General features: G+C 41.2%; 1 protein-coding gene across 1 annotated transcript; it reads left to right on the top strand.

The window, feature by feature from the left end:
• The first annotated feature begins 197 nt into the window (after positions 1–197).
• Positions 198–27,737, top strand: pth3r (parathyroid hormone 3 receptor). The gene is made up of 13 exons (XM_066698464.1): positions 198–992; positions 10,952–11,057; positions 13,130–13,240; positions 15,273–15,397; positions 16,577–16,671; positions 17,677–17,857; positions 18,886–19,039; positions 19,524–19,584; positions 20,143–20,209; positions 22,387–22,481; positions 24,368–24,509; positions 25,172–25,213; positions 25,305–27,737. Exons 1-13 carry the CDS (start codon positions 918–920, stop codon positions 25,707–25,709), a joined length of 1,659 nt encoding a protein of 552 aa, XP_066554561.1. The 5' UTR covers positions 198–917; the 3' UTR covers positions 25,710–27,737.

The raw sequence follows: 27,737 nt of genomic DNA, 5'->3' as shown, positions 1-27,737 counted from the left end.
GCATTTCTCAATGTCAGTAGATTGGTTTCAGTATGTTCTTGCTGCTCAGAAAGCTGGTGACCGAATACACTTTGGCGTCTCCCCCTCCCTGACATGCACTGATTCGCTGAGGGATAGTCATCCAGTGCAGGGCAGGGACTAATGAGAAGCAAAGAGTGCTGCTGACAGGAAAGGGTTAACGGAGTGGGAGTGTGAACCGCCCTTCCCTGCGCTCACAGCCGTGCCTGCTGTAGGAGTCTTCTTGTGGCTGAGAGAGGAGAGAAGATGAACTGCCTGCCTCCCCAGCACTCCAGAGCAGAACTGCATTGTGGCCAGCAGCACCACAGCGCAGCGCAGGCTCAGCAACTGTCAAGCTGAGGAGGGAAGAGAAGACAGAAAGCAAAACAAAGAAAGAACAAAAAGAAGAAAAAACAGATAAATATTCACAGCTGAAAAGGTAGCCCAATAATAATAATAGTAATAGTAAACAGGAGAAAATAATGATCTGAAACAGCACTCTCCAGGACTGGTGTCAGAGACTGAACATGTGCTTTGCAAAGGTGCACAGCTCCTGCCAGGAAACTCAGAGAGACAACCTGAGCAGCACTGCCCCGACATCAAGATCAGACGCTTCCCACGTCCTCGCTTCGTAGCTTGCTTCCAGGAAGATGTGAAGAAGACAACGGAAAAGAAACAAACTTCTTCTATACGGTTTTGTTGGCAGTTCTTTAAAAAAAATATATATATATTGTCTTGCCTTTGTTTGTTTGATCTTTGGGGGGCAGTGGTGAATGAGACTTGGTGGCAGAACTTTGGAGGGCAGGAGGGGAAGGGGGAATGCCCACGTCAAGAGACACTGAGACACTCTCTGTCATGGATCCCTGAGGTCTTCACCAGAGACGCGGATAAACACAGGGGGAAACTGGAGGCTAGAGTGAATGGGAAACATGCTGCTTGTGAGCAGGATTCTCCTGGTGGTTCTGTGTTCCCTTCCAAGACCTGTCTACACACTGGTGAGTGATGCTGGTAAGATGTGATATTGTGGCAGAGACAGGGGGGCTTAGTGACTGAGAGTCTTTACAAGTTTACATCTAGAATTCAAAGACTATGCATGTGTAGGATTTTACCTTCCAATTTTGTGTTGGGTTCCCCACACCACTCAGCCCACTGTCTTTCGCTCCATTGTGTCTTTGTGCTACAAGCTGGATGTTAAATTTTCAAATAGACTTGTACAAAATCAATGCACAAATGTAGCGCACAGAGATCACTTGTGGCAGATTTAAACACAAAAAAATCTATGCAGGTGAGGGTGGCTTACTGTTCTTGAATCTGGGTCGATGTTCAATATTTTCTGGGTGCCAAATGCCCACACAGCTTACACATAAAAGATGAAAAGGTGTCTGGATTTTAAACTAATGTCTAAAGTCTCTGAATAGCCACTTCCCATGGATAAGAAAGAAGATATCAAGAGAGAAAATTGGTCATTTGCTTTGCCTATTGTGCTATTACTATTCTTTTAGACTGAAAATCAGAAACAGTGTCACAAAACACATTCAGATACTAGCAAAACATAAGCTGATCATAGAGCCCTTCTCTACCAAGAAGAGCTGCTAAAGAGATTCTAGACATACTATGGGGTCTGACTTTAACATTTAAACAGACTGCAGCTATTTAAACCTACTCCCGACCTGTTTTATGAGCATTTAAATACTGTATGTTCACCCACTGATTGTGCCGAAATGTAGAGAGAGACAGACAGAGGAAGACAGAGAAAGCAGGAATGAATTAAAGGTACAGAAAGAGGGTGAGAGGCTTGTAGTAATATTATATTTCTTAGCAGACACCCTTATCCAGGGCAATTCACAATATTTGTATATAATTAATACAGCTGGGTTTTTAGTGGAGCAATGTAGGTATAGTACCTTGCTCAAGGGTACAACAGTAGTGTCCTCTACCTGGGATTGAGCCCACAACCCTCTGCTCCAGAGTCCAGAGCCCTGACCACTACTGCACACTGCTGTAGGTAGGGTATTCAATTTACAGTATGTCCTTTCTGATGTGTCTCTTTTCTGCTATGCTTGTTTGGGACATCGGTGCGGCTCAGTTACACCTGCTGTTAATAGACAAACCAGCTTACTACATTGTTAGATTCCTCTAGTTCACATACAGCTTACGTGTTTCTTGTTTTTGGTTGTTGTTGTTGTTTCTTTTTTTTCCAATGAAAGGCTTGGGGGTGGGTTTAAAGCCAACAAAAATTGAAGAACCACCAAAAAAAAAAGTATGTTAAACCAATTGCAATTTCAAGTCAGGGGAAACTAACAGCATTCACAAGTGGAGGTCAGAGAGGACTGATCTAATCTTTAATACATTTTTTGAATTCCTCGACAGACAATCTGGGCATTATATAGATTCACAGGACAGTTTGCTCTCCTACAATAATCTGCTGCTGCAATGACCGAGTCCACGTCCCTCTCGTGTGTGGCCCCTGATGGAGAGACTCCCACAGCAAAAGACCAAAATCGGGACTAAGCTTTTTTTCAGTCACTGGCTGCTTCCAGGTCTAATCGCATTATATCTCTGCATGCTATTCCATGCTGGAGTGGCTGGTCACTTGTTTAAATTAATTTTTGTTGAGATATTTCTCTCTCTCCAACGAAACCTCAAGGTCCTGCAGTGATTTAGGCTACTCCCCATTCTTTGAGTAACTATTTGCTTTTCATGTGCCTAAAATACATTCTGCGGTTTGATGACACTTAAGGCTCACACTCCCTCCCAACCCCACACCCCCCCAACTCACAAGGAATGATGTACTACCAGAGATCCTTCCATACTGTTGAATGCAATGGCAAAGCAACTGATGTCTCACAATCATCCCTTAACTTAGCACCAGGACTCCCTCATTATCCCTTGACCTTTCTTACACAAATATATATAGATATATTTGTGACTTATTATTCATACCATGTCCTACCACCTCCCCACTCTCAAGGAGAGAGGTGGGCTCTTTTTGAGCTTGTGGATTAGTTTCCTTAAGTTCCTTTTTTAAATTAATGAAACCGTCCTTTTCAGAACTCCCCCCTGCTGCTTAACTGTCTCTCAGCACACCTCAACGGACTTTCTGGGAACAGAATGCGGTACATCTTCATCTGAAACTCCTCTATTTATTTTCAGTGTGGATGAGGCTGCAAAGTGGCACATTCGACAAGCAGAGTGAGTGAGTGAGGATTTATTTCTTAAGAATTAAAATTTAATGAAGAACACTATACAGCAAACAAAGACGACACCATCTTGATGAATAGAGTAGGTAATAGAATGTTTTTCAGTGATAATTAGGTTTGCATTAAATACTGTTCAGTTGGCTTTCAAGTGCAGCAATATGGGCAACACAAACTACAGCACAGCAAGTTGTGCTGGAAAACAATGATATGACTGGAGGCTTAATCAGTGCCACACTCCTTCTGGAACAGAACAGAAGCCCCAAGTCTTGTCTGCCCTGTACATATCAGATCAAATCTGTGTGAGAAAGAGCAGAGATTGACCCTGGTAGGCTTTCCCCTCTGTCTCACTCTGTCTTCCTCAAGCCAGTCATCCATCGTTGTACAACACTTGCAAAATTCAAGCAAAACAGAGCAAAGACCAAGCATTCCTCTTTCACGATTCAGATTTGCTCTCAAGGCATGTTTCTCCTCCAATTACCATTCCATAGCTCTCTCACTGCAGGTGAAGAATTTGCTCCCCCTTTTCTGAAAGTCACTGTAAAAGTTCAAATCTGCGATTCAATCAGGGGTCTACAAACAGAAACATCTGGAATATGATAACAAAACAATTACCCTTCTTGCTTAAACAATAGTTTAGCTGGGCAGGGGAAAAAAGTGATGCAATTTTTGCACCAGGGCAAAATGCCTTGAAAGTTGCGAGTTTTACACTGATTACTCAGATCATCGTCAAGATAAACCGTTGCAGACTTGTGTGCGGCAATTTAAAGGAGGCACATCTGTAGGCCAGTTAAACGCTGTCACATTTTTTAACATGCATTTATTTTGGAACTGCATTCATTAACAGGCCTTCAAATAACATATGCTGAAATTATATATCTGTATCAGCCACTAGAACCATATATTTGTTGTATCACTGATCTACTGACCAACACCAACCTGCTTCCCTGCATGAGTTCTATTCAACAGGACAGCAGAGGAAAGATAAGCAATACACATCTTTACTGTGGTTTGTGTGTTGGTGTCACCTTTTAACAGCCTGCTACTGCCACAATCTCTTTGTCCTCTTATTTTCCCTAGCCTGCAAAAAGTATTTTCAGAAGCGGAAAGAAAAAAAACACGTTAAACAGTTAGCATACAGTACTGTGCATGTTGACGTGCAAGAAACTAAATCAGTGACACAGACTCAAAGAAGAATACAAGGAAAGCTCAAATATTTATATTACAAGGAGAAAGGATAGGTCCTGCTGCTGGCCATGGTTTCAGATTGGGCAAGCTGCTCTACAGGCAGAGTGAAATGCAATCAATAGCTTCTCGTCCAAAAAGGCAATATAATCAAAATGGTCCCTGGCTAATAATAATTCCAAGCATAGTGAGACAGTGAAACCTTTATTTAAGTGATAGACCATGATGAACTACCAGAGACCAGGGATGACCTATGAAAGAGTGTTGAATGATATGGTTACTGAAGGCATAGATATTTGGGGTTAGGTTGAAGAACGATGAGTGAGCTAAGGATTTCTAATTTATATTTGAATGCCTACCCCCTGCCATCAGCATTTTACATGTACACACCTCTTCCCCACTGCAACACTATTAATTCCTGTTAGTCTGTTCATAACCTTTTCCCTTGTGTGGAACAATCACAATGCATGTAAAACAGGACTAAAATTAGTGGTATATTTTCTCAAGACCATTACCCTCTAGCCATGGACTTTCCTTCTGTGTACAACACTCCTCAGCAGCTCCCCCTGCCCACTTACTGACCACCATCGAAATAGAGATAATACAACGGCAATAAAACCCCAAGCACAAAATGGAGCCAGCACAAACACTGCAGTATCTGATAGCTCTGCCACTTCATAATAATGATAATAATAATAATGATAAAACTAATATATAACAGCTCCCGTGTGTTGGTTACGTTGTCACATTGTCAACATCCTCTCTTATCATCCACGCATATCCATGCTTGTCATAAAAAAAAACAAAAAAAACTGTCTATTGTAATAAAAGACTTGTTCTGCTTTGTTCTATTTGTATAAAGCATGTTGAGTTGATAGAAGCTGTGGGACTGGACAATTGTTCCCACATTCAATAGGACTGTCTTGTCTATTCAAAAAGCAATTCTCTGGATTTGAAATGAGTGAAATGTGTTTCGACTAGAGTGGCAAAAAGGCCAGTCTGTTTTGCATAGCTAATCTCTATCTCAGAATAATGGTCTGCTTTTGTCTAATTCTTATATTTAAGTTTAATTGTGTGTATATACCATCTTGGTGCTTGGTGCTCCTGAGGATGTGGCTTCACTCAATATTCCTGTTATTTTACTCCACTTTCTGCAGTCTTATAATTCTGTAGGGATTACACAAAGAGCTCAGCGGAGAGCCATTTCACTGTAACACACAATGGGCTTCAGTACACTGTGGGGAGTGAATCCCCAAGCAGCTGGTGTGCAGACAGCCTGTTTCTTAAAAATCTTCAGAAACAACTGCATAGAATCGCACACAAAATACAATACTGAGGTGGTAATGCAACAGGTAAAAAAAAATATATACCTAAATATACATAACAGACAAAAAAATGAATGAAAAAAACAATTACGTTGATGAATGTGGGGGCATTAGATTGTAATTAATCTGGAACAACTGTAAAGGCCATCTAGCCCGGCATCCTGCTCCCAATCACTCTGCTGAGATTCTGTCTGTAAGAGTGCAGTCAGGCTGAACGAGATGTTTATGACATGTAGCCACTGGGAGCGACTGAAACAATACCCAGCAGTTGACCTTTGGAGAGGTCACTGGATGGACTCTGCTTAATGGTGGCAGGCAGCTTATCTGTAGATGCAGTCTCTTCGTCTTCATATTCAATCAATGTGACAGTGTAATCTGTACAGTATGAAAGGTGAAAAGGGAAAGGCCTGGACACTCACAGTCTCATTGGTCAGGCAGTGACCAGGGAATGAATGATAGGGGCTGGGAGACAACACTTAATTCTGAATATATCCCTTGAATTTTAACATTGAGCAAAACCATCTGAAGATGCCTTAGGCGCACAAAACATGTCTGCGATACAACTTACAAAAGAAAGATCGAAACCTAAGAAAATATATAATTCAATCACAGCAGTTCCCACAGTTATTTCAGCTGGCTGTGATAGTTCCCTTATACATTTGTGTCATGAATGAATGAATGAATTGATGGATGGATCCCGCAGGAAGAACATGTTAATGCCTCATGCATGTCCTCTGAGTTCTGATGTTGATCACATGTATCAACCCTATCCCCCAAACCTAGTCTGTATCCCTAACCTTAACACTGACCCTCACACACCAATTCATTAACACTTTTATTGTAAAGGGTGACCAACACTTTATATTCAGAATCATGTTTCCTCATGTCACATTTGTCATAACCATAGTATAACTGAACTACAACCTCACAAGACATAGCCATGACAAAACATGTTAGCTGGGTCGATGTGGCAGTGAACATCGAGCAACCTTTTGCAAAGGCACTGTGCCCTAGAATCCCGTCTGCAATTGTCTGGCTTCTATTTCTCTCACACAAGAAAGCAAGCACTCTTAAACGGTTTCTCTCTTCAAACAAGGTTAACATCAGACAACCTCAAGAGCATTCGGGCAGCTGATCTCCTGACCTCGGTATCTTGTGGCAAAAGGAGCTGCCTTCTACATCTGATAAGGGAAAGAAAGCTCCATATCAGCAACACTGTACATACAATAGTTAGCATATGTATTGGAACAGCTCCAGATTTGTCCTTGACTGTGTACATTTATTTCCACATGTCCACAACATCGCCGTGCCTTTTCTGAACTCGAGACTTCGTTCTCTTACAATTGTGAATGAATTGCAGTGGCAGCATTATTGAAGTCAGCAGTACAGTTACATGATCGGTCATTGGGTTTTCAGGGATCTTCTCAATCGCCATGATTTGATGTCTATTACTGTAACTACAGAAGTATGGCTTTTCTAATACATTGACACTTTACTCTATACAACCACCAAGTCTTGCCTGCAAGTGTTTGGGGAACTGAGGAGCCAGTTGGTAGCTTTACTCTGATGAGGAACGTGTGTAGTCAATTGGCAGACTGCATCAATGTCAGGGGACTCCATAGTCTACTCCTCAATTTACACTGCTCTCAAACCGGACTTCTGGGAGCCGATGTTAATGTCACAACCTGTTACTTTCAGGTCCATGCCTGTGCTGATTAACTAACACACAATGCAATGCATGTGAAAGCGAGCTGGGGTATCTGTGTAAGGAAGCTCAATATCAATACTCAAATCTGTTCAAGGCTTCGACGATATCTTGGGCAAACTGTATGCAGATCCTTGCCTGCTGTGGAGGGGAATGTGTTTGTGTGTGTCTGTGTGGTTTGTTTGCTTTTTCTCTGTCTGGATAACTCTTTGATCAGGGCAAACATTAATTAATTATTCACCGACACAACACCAACACAGTCCATTCTGAAACAATCAACTAATAAAGAAATGGGGCCATTTCACTGGGATTAATTCAACAGGTCAGCGCCCGCAAGGTCCCCCTGCTCAAGAAAGCATATGTACAGGCCTGTCTGAAGTTTGCCAATGAACATCTGAATGATTCAGAGGAGAACTAGGTGAAAGTGTTGTGGTCAGATGAGACCAAAATCAAGCTCTTTGGCATCAACTCAACTCGCCGTGTTTGGAGGAGGAGGAATGACCCCAAGAACACCATCCCCACCATCAAACATGGAGGTGGAAACATTATGCTTTGGGGGTGTTTTTCTGCTAAGGGGACAGGACAACTGCACCGCATCAAAGGGACGATGGACGGGGCCATGTACCGTCAAATCTTGGGTGAGAACCTCCTTCCCTCAGCCAGGGCATTGAAAATGGGTCGTGGATGGGTATTCCAGCATGACAATGACCCAAAACACACAGCCAAGGCAACAAAGGAGTGGCTCAAGAAGAAGCACATTAAGGTCCTGGAGTGGCCTAGCCAGTCTCCAGACCTTAATCCCATAGAAAATCTGTGGAGGGAGCTGAAGGTTCGAGTTGTCAAACGTCAGCCTCGAAACCTTAATGACTTGGAGAGGATCTGCAAAGAGTAGTGGGACAAAATCCCTCCTGAGATGTGTGCAAACCTGGTGGCCAACTACAAGAAACGTCTGACCTCCGTGATTGCCAACAAGGGTTTTGCCACCAAGTACTAAGTCGAAGGGGTCAAATACTTATTTCCCTCATTAACATGCAAATCAATTTATACCTTTTTTGAAATGCGTTTTTCTGGATTTTTTTGTTATTTGTTATTCTGTCTCTCACTGTTAAAATACAACTACCATTAAAATTATAGACTGATAATTTCTTTGTCAGTGGGCAAACATACAAAATCAGCAGGGAATCAAATACTTTTTTCCCTCACTGTGTATGTATATATATATATATATATATATATATATATATATATATATATATGTATATATATATATATATATATATATATATGTATATGTATATATATATATATATATATATATATGTATATATATGTATATATATACATGTATATATATGTATATATATGTATATATATATGTATATATATATATATGTATATATATATATATGTATATATATATATATATGTATATAAATTACTTAATAAAGACTTAGGTATTACTCTATATATGGGGACAGGAAGCTGTCACAAAAATTACACTAGGGTGACCCTGCAATCCCAATATTGACTGAATGGTATTGTATGTTTCCAGAGAGGTTCTTGATATTTTAAAAGCTCAGGTGCCTTAAACCACATTCAAATGGGGGCATTGTTCTTTAATGAGACAGCTGTTTGTGGACAGCAAGAGAGATTTTCCAAAATGGAGCCATTTGCATTGCACAGTTGGCTGAAGAGCAAAATGACAAGTGTGTCCCAGGGGTTCATGATGCAAATACTTTCCCTTATCTGCATTGGTCTCTGTCTCTTTTTTATTGCCCCCTCCATCACATTTGCCTATTTCAGATTACCTGGAAATGAATACAATCACACTTCTTACAATTTAGAGGCACAGGGTTGCTTCACTCTGCAAACTCATTAATAAAGAAGATCTTTGCAGATTCCAGTCTAATCGGACGGATCGGACTCACTGGAGTGATTAGCACAGAGCTCATGGGCTCATTGTCTTTCTACAGACTAAGCAGTGTGCTGATTGGCCAATTAAGACAGCAGGCACCAAATAAACCCAACCCAATTGGGTTGTCTTATGTATACAAAATTCTTGCTTGCTCATTTTTTGGTAAGACTTCTCCATGTAACCGACTTCCAATGAATGTGAAGATATGTCTGCCCCCTTCACTACAGTTTTGTATTTCTCAATTAATTAATTAACTGCCCCCCTGGGGATTTTGGATGGAGGTCAGAATGTAGGGAAATTCTTGACCTTGCAAATGGAAAATCCTCCTCTGTCTCTGAAGGAGTAAATCCCCAACTTAAATCACTGGCCGTCAGAGAAAGAGGTCACCAGGCAATATCCCTAATTCCCAAAAGAGCCCAGCAAAAATCAAGACAAAGTCACCATTGTATGTGCTGCTGAGAATCCCAAATGCTTCTCTCCCTTTTGTTTATAACCTGGAAAGGGTGGAAGAGATTTGTAGTGATGGGTTGCCCCCTGCCTAATTTGGATCCAATTCCAGCCTTTTGATGGAATACTTTGTGAGAAATCCTAAGGCATTCTTGGGCTGTAAATAACCCAGAGAGAAACAGACCTAGGGAACATCAAGAAGGGAGAATCACATCTGAAATATTATTATTTCTTACTTATTTGGCACTTTTACAAAGTTGACATGCTATAAACAAAGCTGTATTTACATAACACTAGACAATACAACACAGATGTGGCTATGAAAAGTAGGGCAGGAATACATGGCAAAAATTTCAAAGCTACACAATTAATAATCTGCTACCTGACTATAAGCAGGCTAAGTACAATGTCACACCCTCTTACAAAATCGAATACTTTCCCTTTGAAAACTTTCTCAGACAGGAGTGTAAGTTGGCTCCACAAATATTTCGGCTGTAGCATTACTGGTTCCAAACTGAGGACTACTTTTGTTCCTCTGGAGCTGCAGACAGAGGCAGCCGCCCTGGGGTGTGGGGTCTTATCTCTCTACTGTGGCAGTCTCTGCTCTACTTGCGTGTGAGTCCCAACAGCTGCTAGTTTTGGTGAGCGGCTGCGAAATGTTCCAGTGACAAGGCCGCCCCTGTCTGCCTCTGGCTGCTCTGTGAGTGAGGGCACTGAAATAACACAGACGCCAAACACAGGAGCCTGGCTGTGAAACCCCAGAGAGGTGCTGCCACATACTGCACCCAACAGCAAATATTTCATAACAGCCAGATGTAGTGGATTAAGTATACAGTGTTGGCAAATTTCATTCCAGTAACAACTGCCTAATAACTGTCTGAGAAAGTGTAGTGCTGGAACAAATCTGTCATACACACACACACATAAACACACACAGACAAACACACACACACACATCCCTCCACCTGTATTGACAGTGTAAGGCATTGCTCTACACAGACCAGTTACAACAAGCCCCACGTAAGACCAGTTAAAATCGGATGTAGGCTTCTGTGTAAATATAAATATATTTATTTTTGTGTAGAATCCACAGAGTTCCTATTAAAGAAACCCGATGGCTCTCACAGTAGGATAATGAAAGCAGAGTATCAACCTCTTACCTCTCCTTCTCCTTTTGCAGGTGGACGCCGATGATGTCTTCACCAAGGAAGAGCAGATCTACCTGCTCATGAAGGCCAAGAGCAAGTGTGAGACTCGGATCGCGGCCGAGATAGACAAGGTCAAAGGTGAGACTCGCTGGATTGAAGAGTCACACCACACACACGCACACACGCACACACACGCACACGTACACAGACACACACACACATCGGACACGAGAAACTAAACAGAAGAGGAGAGCAGTGCAGTGCTTTCTTCTTCAACATTTAGCGTTAGATAAAGGCCCATCACCAAAGCATCAATTTCTGTCCTCTATTACCTGTATGAAAACTTGCTTCATCAGCAAAGAGTTACCCTAAAACTAAAAACATGTTTAAAATTACAGAAGGAAACATCATTGTTGGGTTAGGAGCCAGTCATGCCCCCACTGAGCCAATCAAGAAATTGAATCAGGATTCAAAACACAGAGTTTACCTACTATTCTTAGTCTTCAATTTAGGTTCATGGGTTCTCTGTTTAACTGATTTTTTTTTTTCCATCTGTTGAGCAGTTTCGCAGTTTGCAAAAACAGAAGTGAGGTTTAAATGGCTTAATCAGAGGTGGTCAACAAAAAAAAAATCCAGATTATATTAAGTTAAATACACATTAAATGAACAAAACAGGCCAGTCTTTTCTCAACTGTTCAGTGTCTGTCTTTGCTCCACACTTGTGATTCCACTCACTGAATAACCCTGTGATACACGCCACGCAGTGCAGGAGAGGAGGTGTGTGTAACTTTGGAGGAGGAATGGACTTCAACCTGCAAACAGATGGCTGGAAGATCTGAGCTGGCAACCTGCTTGTGTTCTTTTTTAAAAAGGCAGATGGTTACCCTACTGCTTCCCTTTAAAAACTTGTAATTCACCCACATCTTCTATGAAAGGGATGTTTCTTTTACTGTTTGCTAATAATTTGCACTTTTCTGTACATGTTATGGGAAATCCCTCTCAGAGGCTACTTCAAAATCCACCATCCTTGATTTCATACAGGTGTAAGATAGACCTGTTTCTTTTTCAAGTTGCCACTGCTCAGGACGGATTTCTTGTATTGCAGATTCCCTCCCACCTACGGTACATATGTCTTCTTTACATATTAAACGTACTTTCCTATCATGTATGTTAAGGGTAAAGCTTTAATTTGTTTCCCATATTGAGCGATCATTTCAGTTCAACATTTTAAATTGATAACAAACCTGTTATCCCCAGCCATCATTTCCTCCTGTGAATACTCTAGGCACCCCTTACTAGATATTAAAAAAGGGCGACTTCCCTATAGTGGAAACCTGGGACTATTCTTAACTTGGTTTTTGATCTTAATGTGTGTGTCAAGCAGTGATAGGCATGGCTGGTACTTTTTTTAGCCTTTTACTGGTAAATAATCCATCAAAATTGAAAGCAAAAACGAAACAGACCTTGAATACAGGGGATATTGCATCTCTTAGATGAGATTCTGAGAGTGACAATCGCAGGCAGCCGGACAGTTCTAATTTCCTGGGAACTGCCATTACCATAATAACGGTCGGTTTCTCGTAAGGAGGGATGGGACAAGAACAGAAGCTAGTTTGCACTTTGGAGGGACGCAGATAGGCGTGATTGATGTTCCACTTGACATTTATACATTTCTTTATTTTTAAATAATTACACTGTGAGACGAAGGGGAGGAGAGAATAAGAATGCGGTGTTGATAAAAACATAGGCTTTAATGGATCATTAAAAAAAGAAGTTGAGATCTCGACTTTCATCTGCTTGTTGTAATAAGCTTCCCCTCACAAAAGTGACCAAGACCAAGGCAGCGATACTTTGAAGACTGCAGAAGCCAGAAAAGGAGACTTAAAAAGGTTCTTCCTCTTGTATAATGTATGAGATGGGCAGGATGATGGGTATTGATGACTGAAGCTAGATAGACTCTAGAAAGGCCCAGTTCCACTCGCCTACTGGGAATTGCTCTGTATTGCAGCGCCACCCAATTTAAACACCAGCACATTTTTCTCTGAGCCCAAAATGCGTCACAGACCAGGTCAACGTGTCTTCCATAATCAATATTGTATTACAATTGCATGTTAAGGCCATTTATAGTTTCCATTTAAAGCATTTAAAATCATTTGCACAGCTGTATTGCGATTTACCTACTATGAAATGTTTTCCTATTTATTTTTCAGATGACTCCTGTATGCCACAATGGGATGGCATCACCTGCTGGCCCAAAGGAGCCCCAAATGAGTTGGTGTCAGTTCTCTGCCCGGACTACATCTACGACTTCAATCACAGAGGTGCCACTTTCAACATCCACTCACACACAGAGCACTTCCCCATCAGAGTGAATCACATTGATCCTCACACTTTTCACATCCTCATCCATCCATTTTCAATAGCTGTTTGTTCCGGTGAAGGGTTGTGGGACAGGCACAGGGTGCATGGTGAGGTTTGCCCTGGACGGGTCATCAGTCCATTACAAGGCATCAGATAAAAAGACAAAGAAGAAGAAGAAGAGGCATCTTATTTCAATTTGGCCAGGCTGTGCCTAAAGACAACTCTGTTAAGTCACAAGAAAGCTTGTTAACTTAATTATTATTATTACGAAAGCCACTGCAGAATTACTGATGTCAGGCCTTTTTTTTATAGATAACTTTTGATGTTTGTTGCATTATTCTCTTGTCCTCCCCCTCCTCTGCTCTTGTCCCTGTGGGCGTTCTGCACACCTCCCTTTGAATTATTCTAGCTCCGCTGTCCACTTCACACCTCTCTAACAGACAGAAACACAAGGCCCCAAAACACCAGAGGAGTTCTGTGCACTGGGGCCCTGCGCAACATGAATAAACGTCCCCATGACAGCGCATGGCATTTGGAAATGGGTGCAGAATGACTTTTAAAGTGAAGTGAAGTAAGTCGAAAGCCAGAAATAGCAAGGAATGAAATAGCAGATGATTGCCTCTTACTTGACACCATATGCCTCTCAGCCCACGTTAAGTCTAGCTTTTGAAACCTTTTCTTATTTAAATAGCATCTGAAATGACACATTAATAGCGGGATCATTATCTAGCACTACAGAGCTAATGTCTTGACATGCTCCGATTTCCTTTATCACTCGTCATTGACACATCCTCTGGGCCCTCTTACCTCCTTTACTCCTTCATTCAATCTATAAAAAGAAAAAGAAAAATAGAAGAAAAAAGCACCCATACTAATTCTATTGGTCTCATTTTAGTCATCAGGTCAGGAAACGACCGCAGGGAAAAGTTTTTCTCATTGACGTAGAGAAAAGACCATCACCATCATCACCAGCTAAGCTGAATGACCAAAGTAAAGGAAAATAATCAATCAAGTCCCCCTACAGCATGGGTCTACCAGGAGGCTGTGGATCACCGTGCACACTTAAATAAGTGTAATTAGAGACAGTAAATTGAAGGCCGTGACATTCAGCAATTTCTGTCATCAGAAGACGCAATCCAAAGGTCAAAGTTCAACCGGTCTGGAGCTCGGCACGTCTGCATGGAGCTGCAGTCTAACGAACACTGCTTTCAGTCCAGGCCTGTGACTCTTACCAAGTGGGGCAACTAATCAGCCGAGTGCAGCTGTGAATTATGTATGCTGTAGATGGATTCAAAGGTCTTAAGTATATCCAGTGGCACCTGACATATTGTCCCAGTTAAAATACTGCCCTAGGATTTGGTTGCACTGGAGATTTGTATTTTTGCTTTTTGTTGTTGATTGTTTTTACCTGTAAATTGACGTCATTGTGCACACACAAGTAGCTGTTTGTCCTCTGTGTTCATGAGATTAGTTTAAGATTTAATCAAATGAGGTTCAAGAAAGTGTTGGGCATTCCTTTCATCTGTCATGTGTACTGGGCTGTTTTAGTAGTGGCCGTCCGTTCTTCACTACATACCTACGGTGCACTGATTGTGTCTGACTTTAATGTCACAGAATCACGAGATCGGAGAGTGGAGATGTTCTCAAGAGTGTGTAAATTGAGTGTAACAACTCTCTGCCCTGAGAACATATCAATGTTTACAAAACCTTATACAAAAAAGGTACTGAATTCTGCTTTAACAGTTAGTTCCCTGATACCTGATTATTGACCATCAATGGGCATCATCTGACCTTTCAAATATTTCAATATCAGCCTTTTCAGGCAGCCTACCTTGGTCTAATTGTCTGAAAAAGCTCTCTGGCCTTTTACTTTCCTACCAAAACAATGGCTTCAGTATAGGAATATAGCAGCCTACAGAGGATATGTAGGATCTGTGAAGCTGGGGATTTGTATGATACCTGATAACAAGGGCAACCTTCTTCTCCCAACAGGCCATGTCTATCGTCAGTGTGACATGTTTGGAAACTGGGAGCAGGTTCCTAGTTTAAACCGGACCTGGGCCAACTACACCGAGTGCTCCACTTTCCTGCTCTCCAATAGCAGGAACGAGGAAGAGGTAACTGGTGTTGGCATGGGAACAGGAGGCAGTGGACCATATTAAAAAAATGTTATCCTCTGTGCTAAGTTAACAGATACTGTTTTTTCTAATGAGGAATAAAATATAAAAATAAAAACACAAAGAAATGCAGAAATATCACATCAATGAATCAGAGCGCTTATCTAGGAATGAACAAAAAGCTAAATTATGTATTATTTTTTTCCTGTGTGTTTTCCCAAGCTGGGCTAATCTTAACACAACATTAAAGTTATATGAATGCTGCCCACAGTGTCTTTTTATAGTGTAGTAGTCGGTTTTCTGAATTTCCAGACACAAAAGTGGGGAAACAAAGCTGCACCAGCCGGACCTGGCATCTGTCATTTAATGGAAAATGCCCCTCAATCAGCCCCTGACATCACTTCCTGTAATACAGCTATGGCAAAAAACTTAACGAAACAAGTGGCATTTGTGTGCATTCATTAGCAGAATTGTAAGCAGTGCTATGAAAAACTGTATGATATTGAATCATTTTTAGAGGTATTCCCACTGTGAAGTTTGAAAGTGCAATGCAGAATACAAAAGAATGCTGAAGACACAAAGTGTGCTGTACAGGCAAGATTATAGTGCTATGATTGTGAACACAATTTTTGCTGTTTTGTGGCTGTTATTTTTCTCATCAAAAATGTTTCAATCAGTGCAACGCAAGATAGTCAATTATTGGCCTCCTGAACTGAGACCACCAGACTGTAATTTAATGGCCTTCGTTAGTGATCATTTTTGAAGCCCAACTGTGCAATGGCTGTCAACTCACCAGAATGTATCTCTTATATCACATAGACTTGCCAATGCCAGATTATGGTATTATGGTATTATGGCAAAAATGAAAACGTAATTACAACCGTTGCATGTATGTGACTGAAATGTCAAACTGCTAAGTTGATGCACTGTAAAATGCTTTTTCTCTTTGTGGGGAGATGGGTGAGGTTTGAAGATACAGATGCACCTTCGTGAACAATCACAGGCAGTGGACGTCAGTATGTGCGTTCATTTTGATTTTGCAGCAGTAAATCGTGCCACTGTTACTTTTGGAAGGCAGGATTTAATTTAACCTCTTCGGAGAGACAATTCCCACAATGCATGGCTCGTGGTCTTGCAGCAGATTAATAATTTTGTAACTGCCTATGCTGTTTGTCATAGGAGGTGTTTGACCGGCTGCATCTGATATACACCATCGGCTACTCAATCTCCTTGGTCTCTCTCTTCGCTGCCGTCTCCATCCTCTGTTACTTCAAGTAAGATTCTGGCAACATTGTGTGAAGCTTCTGTTTATTTTGATTTGGGTTGTCTGCGAATGTGACTAGAGAAATGTTGCAGAAAGGTATTACCCTGACCACACGGTGTCATTGAAAATGGTTCCCTGATTATGTTAATGTCCCTCTTCAGTTTCAATACATAGCAATTTAATTTTGTATGCTAATATACTGAATATATAAATTTAGTCTTTACAACTTTTTTGCCAGCAGCCCCCTAGAGACACTAAATTTGTCCCAAACATCATGTTTTCCCAAACATCCCAAACATGTTTTCACTTTACTGCAATGTTGACATGCCATTTCCTGGCTAGCAGGGCTGTGCGATGCTGCTGGGTAATGTAGCATGGAAACTGCAATACATGAGAGAAAATGTATTCTGTTGAATATCTAATGTCACAGTACCGCATGTAAACACCCAGTGCAGTACGAATAAAATGGTCACACTTCACAATAAAGTCCTAATAAATTAATGTATTCATACTGCAGGGATACGTCTTGCTCTGTGTTAAGGTTAGAGTTAGGTTCAGGGTTAAGGCTAGGATTGGGGTTGGTGCATATCCATGTGGTCAGCATCAGAGGAAGTGTATGATATATTCAGGTGTTATAACTGCACTAAGTAACTTTCGGATTTTCACCCATTTTGTTCCCAGTGACATTTATTTTATATGTCGTTTTCTTTTAATACACCACTGGCTAAATCTGACCTTGCTCTATATTGTGCAGCTGTTTGGACACAGTCGCGTGCACAGCTCTGCGGTTTCCTGAGGGGCATCAGGGGCAGTTTTAACTTGGCAAGAAGAGACTTGCGTATTTTCTCATACATCTCTTTTGGATTTGATGTGACTATTCATATTTCTGTGTGACTCACCAAGTGGGGGTGCATGTCTTTGTCTGCAACTTTTAAAAACATGGTGACTTTCGTATCAAGCTGAAATGTGTCTTGCCCCCACCCCGCACCCAACCTTCCCCCCCCAACTCCTGTAGGCGACTGCACTGCACCAGGAACTACATCCACATCCACCTCTTCATGTCGTTCATGTGTCGTGCAGTCAGCATCTTCGTGAAGGACGCAGTGCTCTACTCAGTGTCCGAGGACCTCACCAAGACTGAGGATGACAACATGAGAACTGACCTGGGGCCCAGTCCCGCACCTAGGCCCCACATGGTGAGTACATGAATGTTTTAAAAGCATTCATGAAAAGGCAACTGCCCAACTCACCAAATAACACTGTAGTGACATTGTAATAAAGTGCTAGTGGTCACACAAATTTGTAGACCCCAGGGAGATGTTCTTAAAGCATTGTAAAATAACATACAATGAATTGGATAAAACTACCTTCCAGAGAAACAACATTCACAGATAGCTATGTAAAGAGAATGAAAAGTTAACTGTACATTAAATAAAATGGTTACACTATAGATTAAGGTGCTGCTTATTAATGTGTTTTTCATGATTTATAAACTATTATTAAATGATTAATAGATACTGTATAAAGCATGAGTAATGCACTATAAACTAGTTATACTGCAGTTATAGCACTCCATGGAATGGTCACAACATTTAACAGGTAGCTAAAAAGTGTCCTATTTCACTACGGCTTTGATACATTCCTACTAAATATTTTTTCAGTTTTGGATCATAATTTTTTTACAGAAGGGACACTTTTTAGCTACCTGTTCGCCAGTGGCCATTCCATATATTGCTATGACTGAGTTATAACTACTTAATAGTGTATTATGGATGCTTTATAAAGTATCTATTACTCATATGAAACATTTATAAATCATTAATAACATATCGATAAGCGACACCTTATTATAAAGTGTTACCAATAAAATAAATATATACTGTATATATGCAGGAAAAATAATACATATGAGCATGATATGGATTGTCACTGGAGAGCAATATGCAGACGTTACCATGCACCAGTCTACGATCATTAACGTCACCGTGTGTGTCAGGGGGCATCATACATTTCTACTACTTTTTTTATTGCCAGTACCGAAATACAACCAAACTACAACCTACCACAATGTTGCCAGCATGAAACAGGTCAGCTGGTTAAGCCACAATCAGTGGAGACAGGGAGATGTGGCAGCATTGTGTGCTGAGGTCAGTGCTGGATTAGATTGTTACCCCCTTTGTCTGGATGCTCAAGCAAAGAACCTCCTTGCTCTTTGTCTCCCGAGGTGGGCTGTAAGGTGGTGGTGACTCTGTTCCTCTATTTCTTGGCCACCAATCACTACTGGATTCTTGTGGAGGGGCTTTACCTACACAGTCTCATCTTCATGGCTTTCCTGTCCGATAAGAACTACCTGTGGGCGCTGACGGTCATTGGCTGGGGTGAGTGCCCTGCGGCCTCTCGGCTCAGTGATGGAGACTCCTAGGCACCATATTACACCAGCTGCCCAAGCAACCTGACAACCCTATACACCCTGCCGTACACCGCTGAAGGCCTGCCTGTTTAGAGGGGAGGGGCATATGCATGCAATGCTGTTTTCTTCTTCAAGAGCTGCTACAGAACACCCAGCACAAAACAGAGCAGACACAAGCACAACCGCATTGCCATTGTGTGAACTAGTCCTCTGAGCTTGGGGTGCTTTACCGTATATAGGAGGCTCTGTAGTAGGATGTGGATAACCTAGGGACATATTTTAAATGCCACAAAGTCATATTATGCAGCTCATAAGCCTGCTATAGAAAACAAAAAATAAATCAAATAAATATTAGCTATTTGGATGTTCTTCAGTTGAGCTGTGTTTGCTATGTTGCACTGGAACTGGCGTGCTATGCAGAGTCTCTCATGCTGTCTTCCCACGCTGCCCAGGGGTCCCTGCTGTGTTCGTGTCCGTGTGGGTCAGCGCGCGCGCCTCTCTAGCCGATACTGAGTAAGTAACCCAGGAGATTATTAATCTTTTTAGTCATTTTTAAAGTGATTAACATGAATTTATCTAGATCAGGGGTTCCCAAAGTGCGGCCTGGGGGCCAAATGCATCCCTAAAGGATGTTTGGTGCAGCCCCACAAAGCCAACCTTCAACCACCCCATTTATGAACCTTTACTATATTTTTACACTTTCTGAAAAAGTTCTGATACAAATTGCACATGCAATTTAGGGGGAAATAATAATGCATGCAATGCTGTTTTCTTCTTCGAGAGCTGCTACAAAAATGGGTCGTTTACACACAGTTAGCCGGTAGAAAAAATATGGGACCATGACTGTAACCAATCATGAAAAAGGATACATAATTCCAACCTGTTTTAGATTATTATAATGATGGTGTAGAATTTAGTACAAATGATATGCCCAGTTTGTTTTGAGTAGAAAATACATTGCACACCGGTGTCAAGCACTTACGTGCAGCCATAGACACAAACCCCTACTCCTATTTACTTTCTCACACACACACACAGATATACACATTATGTTATCTGTTTGTCTTGCAGATGCTGGGACCTCAGTGCTGGGAATCTGAAGTTGATCTATCAAGTTCCTATTATAAGTACTACTATTGTAAGACACCCTTCTTACTCTACTGCATTATTCTCTATCTGAATCTGCCCCAGTCTAATACACACAGTTGAATTATCTCTATATTCTGACCTACATGCTGCACTTGGGTGTTAATTAAGTTCAGCAATAATTACACCATAGATCATGGCCAGGTGAAGGGCCTGAGGTACTCCATGTTAACTCTAACTGTGTTGAGAATCACCTGTAACTATAAACTGGTAAGACATTTGTTGAAGTCAGCTCTACCTGTGAGCTGTTCATTTTGAAAAGTCACATCCCAGACAATTTCAGGGGGAATGCTGGTGTATGTATATCTATGAGTAGCGACGGTGGAATGCAGGAGTCTGGGTTGTGTGCTGATCAAAGGAACCATCTGTCCTGTTTTTTTTCTCTAGCTTTCACAGTATCTGTAAGCTAATGCAAGACGTATATTTTAGAGACTTCCTTATGGAACTAGAAGGTGGGAGAGAGGCCCACACATAATTACTACTTCAACGACAAAAAAAAAGCTTTTTTGATCTTTATATTCATCATTATATTGCAGAAATACACAAGGTCAATGTGTTGTAAGAAACAGGATAAACCAAGAAATGTCTCAAAGAAAACAAAGCTGCTTCTACATTAGACTTGGGCTGGTGCAGGCTTAGATAAAGACACTGGGTGGTGTCAGATCTATTTGGAGCTCGGTGCATGTCCGGCATTTACAAAGACAATGTTCTATATGGCTTATCACGCCTCCCCAAGCAGCCCAGACGCAGCTTCAGCTCAATCCAGTGGCCACTCATCTGACCTCTCAGCTTTTGTCGAGAGCAGGAACCATTCTGCATCTCCGTCATTGACATCTACATAAATGGCAGCCACTCCCCTCCCCCCTCTTTTTACGCACAACATTTATCACCTGTTCCTTTCACTACCCCCGCACCCCCCAACAACTTTCATTAATATCGTCTGTTCACTCAGCCAGGTAAAGTGAAAGCAATTGATTTTGCACTCTGAAATAATCACTTCTGGTCACAGTTGTGGACTGATCAAGAAACAGAGGAAAACAAATGAGTGTAATTAGAGACACAGGGCGAGTCATCCTTTGACAAAGACAGCGCAATGCCAGCAGCACATTAGAGCACTTCAGAGACCAATACTGACATGCAGGCTGATTCATAATCATGGGCAAAAACTGTGGGGAAAGTCTCTAGATGGTCTTTAGGATGATCTTTGGGGTCAGGAAAATGTTACAATAGAGATAATGACCCTATCTGGTTGGCAGGCGATCAAGTCAATATGCTTTGACATGCAGGTTGAATGTTTTGTATAGTGCTCCATTGCAGTTATTTAATGAAAAGCTTGAACTGCCATATTACTCCCATGTCTTGTCAATAATGTAGGATGTGTGTTAGTTGAGACATTTTAAATCTCGCATGAGAACCCAGCCAATCGGAGCAGCATTCAAAAATTCCTATACCTTTTATCTTGTGTACGAACGTCATCCCGTACAGAGAGTTTTCAGTATTTAAAAGTTCTTCAGTTACCAACGATTGTTCAAGACACTTTAATATGAGTGGTGCAAGTTTCACAGGATGTACATTTGTTTTTCTTTAATAGTTTTGTGATGTTTAACGTGCATGCAAACACAACACAGATCAGCTACTGTAGGTCTGTTTCAACAGATCCTAGAACTAAATATGTTTAGACTTAGAAAAGAGGGGTTGAGTGTTAACTTTTATGAAAAAAAAATGTTTTATTGCACTGTAAATATATCTGTGTCTAATCCTTACGTGTGATCTATAATAAGTTAATAGGTCATGTGAAGGGTTAATAGGTCTGGCAGTTTGTGCAGCCAAATCTGCATGAGATGTCATCTCTTATATGATAAGAGACACTCTTCAGATGACCTGTTGACTTATAGTATATGTCATACAGCTGTATTATCTCAATTAACCAGGCCTCTGTAAGGGTCATATATGACACAAAAATAGAAAATGACATACAACTTATATGAGCCATTTGCTTTACTACAAACTGTATCTCCTGTTAGTTACTTTTCAAACGTCCTTTAGAGCACAATTTTGAACATTTTATTTATATATATATATCTATATATATGTTGCAATTTAATATTTGTTTGTGATTTGGAAACAAGGGGCACTGAATATGTTTAAAATCTCTGCTTGTTTTTCCAGGTAAATTTCTTTCTCTTCCTCAACATCGTTCGGGTGCTGGCCTCCAAACTGTGGGAAACTAACACCGGAAAACTGGACCCTAGGCAGCAGTACAGGTGGTGTGACTAAATGGGTCACTGATGTAAACATGACAAAAGTCTAGATTTCTTCGCACCAATTGTCTGCATAATATAGAATACCTCTGTTTGCTTTAATGTTTGATATGGCTGTCCTAATTAAAAGAGATATCTCTGAGGGGGATCCACAAGGGGGTCAGCAATATTTAGCTGGTTAGGTGTGTTATGGTGACAGTATTTGATTTTGACAATAAATACACACACATATGTCGTTGTTAAACTGGGTATACTGATTCAAGCTGGGATATGTTTCAATTAAGATTTGAAGCCTTGAGTTTGTGAGACCAGTGCCCCACAAGTTTGAAAACAACACAGCTGTGCATTAGACGGGAACCTTATTATTAAAGATTTCAGTCCCAGAAATAGAAGTGTCTCAGGGATGAAAAAAAAAAGACTAAGCTTCTATCTTTTGTGGATGATTGATTAAAACACCTAGATATGTGTTCGAGAAGGTAAAAACCACACCAAACCCCCCAAAAACAAAAATCATATTTCAGTGCATCACGTGTATTTGGTAATTTTTATCTGAACCTGCATTTCCAGAAACTGATTTCCCATAATGCCATGCCACTCTTCAGTCCAAATCCTTTCTTTTTTATTTTTTGATTCTGCCTTTTCTGACATTCTGTAAAATTGTGTAGCGAGATATCGGCTCTGAATATTTGTGTCTCTCTGCCGAATAAACTCTTAAGGGTAATACAGACAGATGCTAGTCAGTTTTTGGCAGGCAGTTGACTCCCTGTTTCCCAGGCAGAGCAGAATCAGTTAGCACAGATAATATTTGGTCCAAAACTGTGTACAGTACATATAAAGCAAACAACCTGTAACATAGCAGTTAACTATATTGTGCAGACCCTCTACAAGCTCATAGAGATATGCAAAGGGAACTTAAGTTAATAACAAAATAATGTCTAAGTTTTGAAAACACAGATAAAGGGTTATGCAGGGTATTTTAATATATGTATTTCTGTGGTTGAACATAACTTATTTATTTATTTTTGTGTAAAGTCTACACCATTCAGTTATTTACACAGGGATCTCTCGGGGATGTATTTCTTTGTGAAGCAGAGCACTTGGCAAATGTCACATCTATCTTTCAAGACCTTAACGCCACTCAGTGTGGAGGAGGGAAGACTTCACCAGAGATAGTCTGGAACAAGATAATTCATTTCTGAAATGAGTAATCAGACCTGCATGTTGGCAGTGCCCAGTGTCCCTTGGCATAGTGACAGCATTAGTTTACATCCTAACTGCAAACAATATAGAGAGTGCAGTAAATCCATCCCATGTGAAAAATAAGTGCCATATAGGTACACAATAGTATACTTTAAATGCACTACTGAAGTATACTTACAGTTTGCTGTCCTTCAACTATTGTTTCATGAAGGATACTAAAGTTTCCATTATAGGGCAGGATAAAGCTATATTTTCATTGTTTGTTCTCCCCACCTTACACAAAACAAGTGTGTCTTTTCCAACTGCCTATCTGGGCTATGAGTGAGCATTATTTAGATTTCACAAATATATCAAGGAGCAGTTTCAAAGTTCAGAATAATGAATCTGTTTTTTAAGGTGTTTAGGTTGAATGAAGTGAGGATTTCTCTATTTATGACGAGTAGTGAACCTATTCTTTGATTGATATAATACAATACTGCATAACTGCTTAACAATATATTGCAGCCTAAACGTGTTATTTAATTTTGTGAGGACCGTTTTTAAGTGAAATAGATTAGCAGTTTTTTTTTTTTTTCTTATGTTGTACTGTATGACACTGCATCGCACTGCCTTATCGTATCCCTTGCTTTCCACTGGGCCTGACCTCAGACTGGACCTTCTAACCCCCTGTACCTGTGTTGGGTCCGCAGGAAGCTGCTGAAATCTACGCTGGTCCTGATGCCGTTGTTCGGTGTGCACTACATGTTGTTCATGGCTTTGCCCTATACCGAGGTGACGGGCCTGCTGTGGCAGATACAGATGCACTACGAGATGATCTTCAACTCATCCCAGGTGAGTCAAGCAGGGAGCAACCAAATGAAGGGACCAATGCAACATTAACTCCACAAGCAATTTCTTACCACAAAGATCCAGACTTTAATTTAACCCCGAGAACAAATACGGTGCTCATTTTGTAACCAGAGGCACCAGTGAGTCAAACTTTTAAAACAAATTAGGTGATTAATTCAACCCTAGCAGATTCTTGGCCACACAAGGCCAAATATGGTAGCACATTCTTTTAGCTATCACCGATTAGGAATGTAACAGGCATGTGCTAGACACTGCCTAGCCTCATAACGCATCATAATCCCCTGCATGAACTTATCACATGTATGTTGGACATTTCTTCGGCCTGGCACCATTTTTGGTCAAAATAATATTTTACAGAGCCTGTTCTGGGACATGACTGAAAAGGTGCAAATACCACCATTATTATTAAGCTTTATTTATCCTGGATCCTTTACCCAAGGTTGACTCACATTGCATTTGGAAGGAACTTTACAAGAAATACATTGAACTTTAACAAAAAATAAAGGTAGTTCAACAGGTATTCAAGTTGTACAGCAAAGCACAAGATGTGTCAGTGAAACTGGAGGTGTACACATTGGACAGGACATCTTTTAAAGGGGAGCATTTCTAATTTCTGTCTTCTCAATCCTCTCTTCTCCACACAGGGGTTCTTCGTTGCATTCATCTACTGCTTCTGCAATGGGGAGGTGAGTGCAGTCCATGTTTCAAATAGGTGGGTGAATGTGGGTTCTTACCTGTGGCCCAAGGAAGGTGTCTCACTGTGGGGGTCTGTGGCAGGTCCAGGCAGAGATCAAGAAGGCGTGGCTGAGGAGGAGCTTGGCACTGGACCTGAAGCAGAAGACCAGGGTGACCAGCAGTGGGGGCAGCTGCTACTATGGAGGCATGATCTCCCAAGCCACCAACAGCGTCACCGTGAGCGTGGCTGTCTCCAAGGGGTTGCCTCTGAGTGGCCGCCACCGTGTCCTGCCCCTCGCCAACCTGCCCGGCTACATCCCCAGTGGCTCCGAGATCTCCCTGCCCTCCCCTGGCCCAGACCAGGCTGGTAGGAAGGTGGGAAAGGGGGCTGTGCCAGAGCAGCCCATCAACCACAAGAGGGGTAAGGAGCTGAGGGAGGCAGGCCTCTCTGACGACGAGGACCCTGGTTCCTCTCCCTCCATCAAGGGCGTCGCGACCATTCTGTGACTTGGCTTCTGTTGGATTCTCCTCCAGCACAGCTCTCAGCACCTCTGGGTCCTGTCGACACTGCCGTATCTCTGTGGAGTGCAGGGTCGGATACCGACCAATGTGTCTTAAGTGGGACTCTGTGCAGGTTTATTTTAGAGACTTGTGGATTGACTAGGCTTTCATTGTGCCAGTTCCTCTTGGTTGTAAGAAGCCTCCAGGTTGTCAATTCAGTTTGGGTTAAATATACAGTCACTGTAAGTAGATATTTATTAAATGGAGCATGGCTTCATGTTGTTCATTGCATTTCACGCGTACTGCACTTGCACAGCTCTTGGCTCCGAGAAGAAGAGGGCTAATTCACTTTTGCTGCATTGACTGAAAGGATGTGTATCTAGTTCTAGGTCTAGCAGTCTCTCCCTTTTTACATTCTTTATTGTAGACTGATTTTATGATCTGTGTGTGTGTTTTTGTTTGCTTATCCTGTTCTTTGCTCTGCTAATCCTCAGTGAAACATCAGCTTTTGAAAAGACTCCTTAAAAAGTATGTCAAAAGAAATGCCACGGGGATGCCTGAGTAACAGTTTGTACTGTAAAAATGATTTGCTCAATTTCTCTGAATTTCGGCTTCAAGATGTAGGTTCAGAATCTGTTGTTCCTGTAAGAGTTTGATAAAATTGTATATAATCCATGCAGAGTTGTGTATGATGCGATATATAATGTCAATCCATCAATCCACTTTCAAGAACTACTTCATCAAGTACAGGGGTTATGGTAAGTCGCAGCCAAGCCCAAAAAGGACCAGACATTCAGTATCTGGTAGCCTCAGAACACTCATGTAGATATTTACACTACAGGTGCAGGAGAAGACATTATTCTGCTATGCTTTGGGGTTCTAATCCTTACTTCCCCCATGTGCATCCTGGGTAAGAACAGCAGTGATTTAAGGTAGGAGAGTTTCAATCCTGAGGTGAACTAGGCCAAGTGCTTTATAAATTGTGCCCCGAAAGTGCATGGTTGAAATATGATTCTAGCCTTGTTCAGTCACAACAAAAGGATGGATATGTGAAAACAAGTCACACCATGGTCTAATTTTGAGAGTAAGGTGGAAGGATATGCTCCTCTCCGTTTTTAAGGGGTAAAACTATATATACAGTTAGGTCCAAAAGTATTTGGACAGTGACACAATTGTCATCATTTTGGCTCTGTACGCCACCACAATGGAGTTGGGCTTTAAGTGTAGACTTTCATCTTTAATTTGAGGGTAGTTACATCCAAACTGGGTGAACGGTGTAGGAATTACAGCCATTTGTATATGTGGGCCCCCCAATTTTAGGGGCTCAAAAGTATTTGGACAAACTAACATAATCATGAATTAAATTGTGAGTTTCAAAACTTGGTTGCAAATCCTTTGCAGTCAATGACTGCCTGAAGTCTGGAACCCATAGACATCAGCAGATGCTGGGTTTCTTCCCTGGTGATGCTCTGCCAGGCCTGCACTGCAGCTGTTTTTAGTTCCTGCTTGTTCTTGGGGCATTTCAAATTAAGAACATTCAAGAATTCAATTTGTCATGCTAACTATTTCAGTCATAGAGCTTTCATTGCATCTGGTCACAACTGATTACCATTGAGGAGGACAGAGGAAACTACTCAGGGCAAATGACTATGACAGGTCACAGGAAAGAACTTAACAACTTCAGTTTGTGTAACAGTAATTCTTCCCTCCATGTAATTTACTTTCATTTCCCTTCACAAGCAGAGAAACAAATTCTGTAGTCTAAAAGCTCCCAAACAGACCCGTTCCTCCTCTTTGAAGAAAACACTATTATATTATTATATCCATTATTAAAAAATAAGAAGAACCAACAATCTTGAAAATGTAGTACAATCTGAAGGATGGGAGGGGGGGGCAGAGCAGAGTGGACCATACAGACACCCTGTACAGGAGGTAGCAAATAATGTTTGTGTCTATCTGTATGAAAAAAAACACTGGTGCTGTATTTGTGTTTGAGCAGGTTTTTGTGCAAAATAAAAATGGTGTTTTATGCAG

Source organism: Amia ocellicauda, chromosome 3 (assembly GCF_036373705.1).
Source record: "Amia ocellicauda isolate fAmiCal2 chromosome 3, fAmiCal2.hap1, whole genome shotgun sequence".
Taxonomy (NCBI): Eukaryota; Metazoa; Chordata; class Actinopteri; order Amiiformes; family Amiidae; genus Amia; species Amia ocellicauda.
This window is presented reverse-complemented; position numbering and strand designations above follow the sequence as displayed.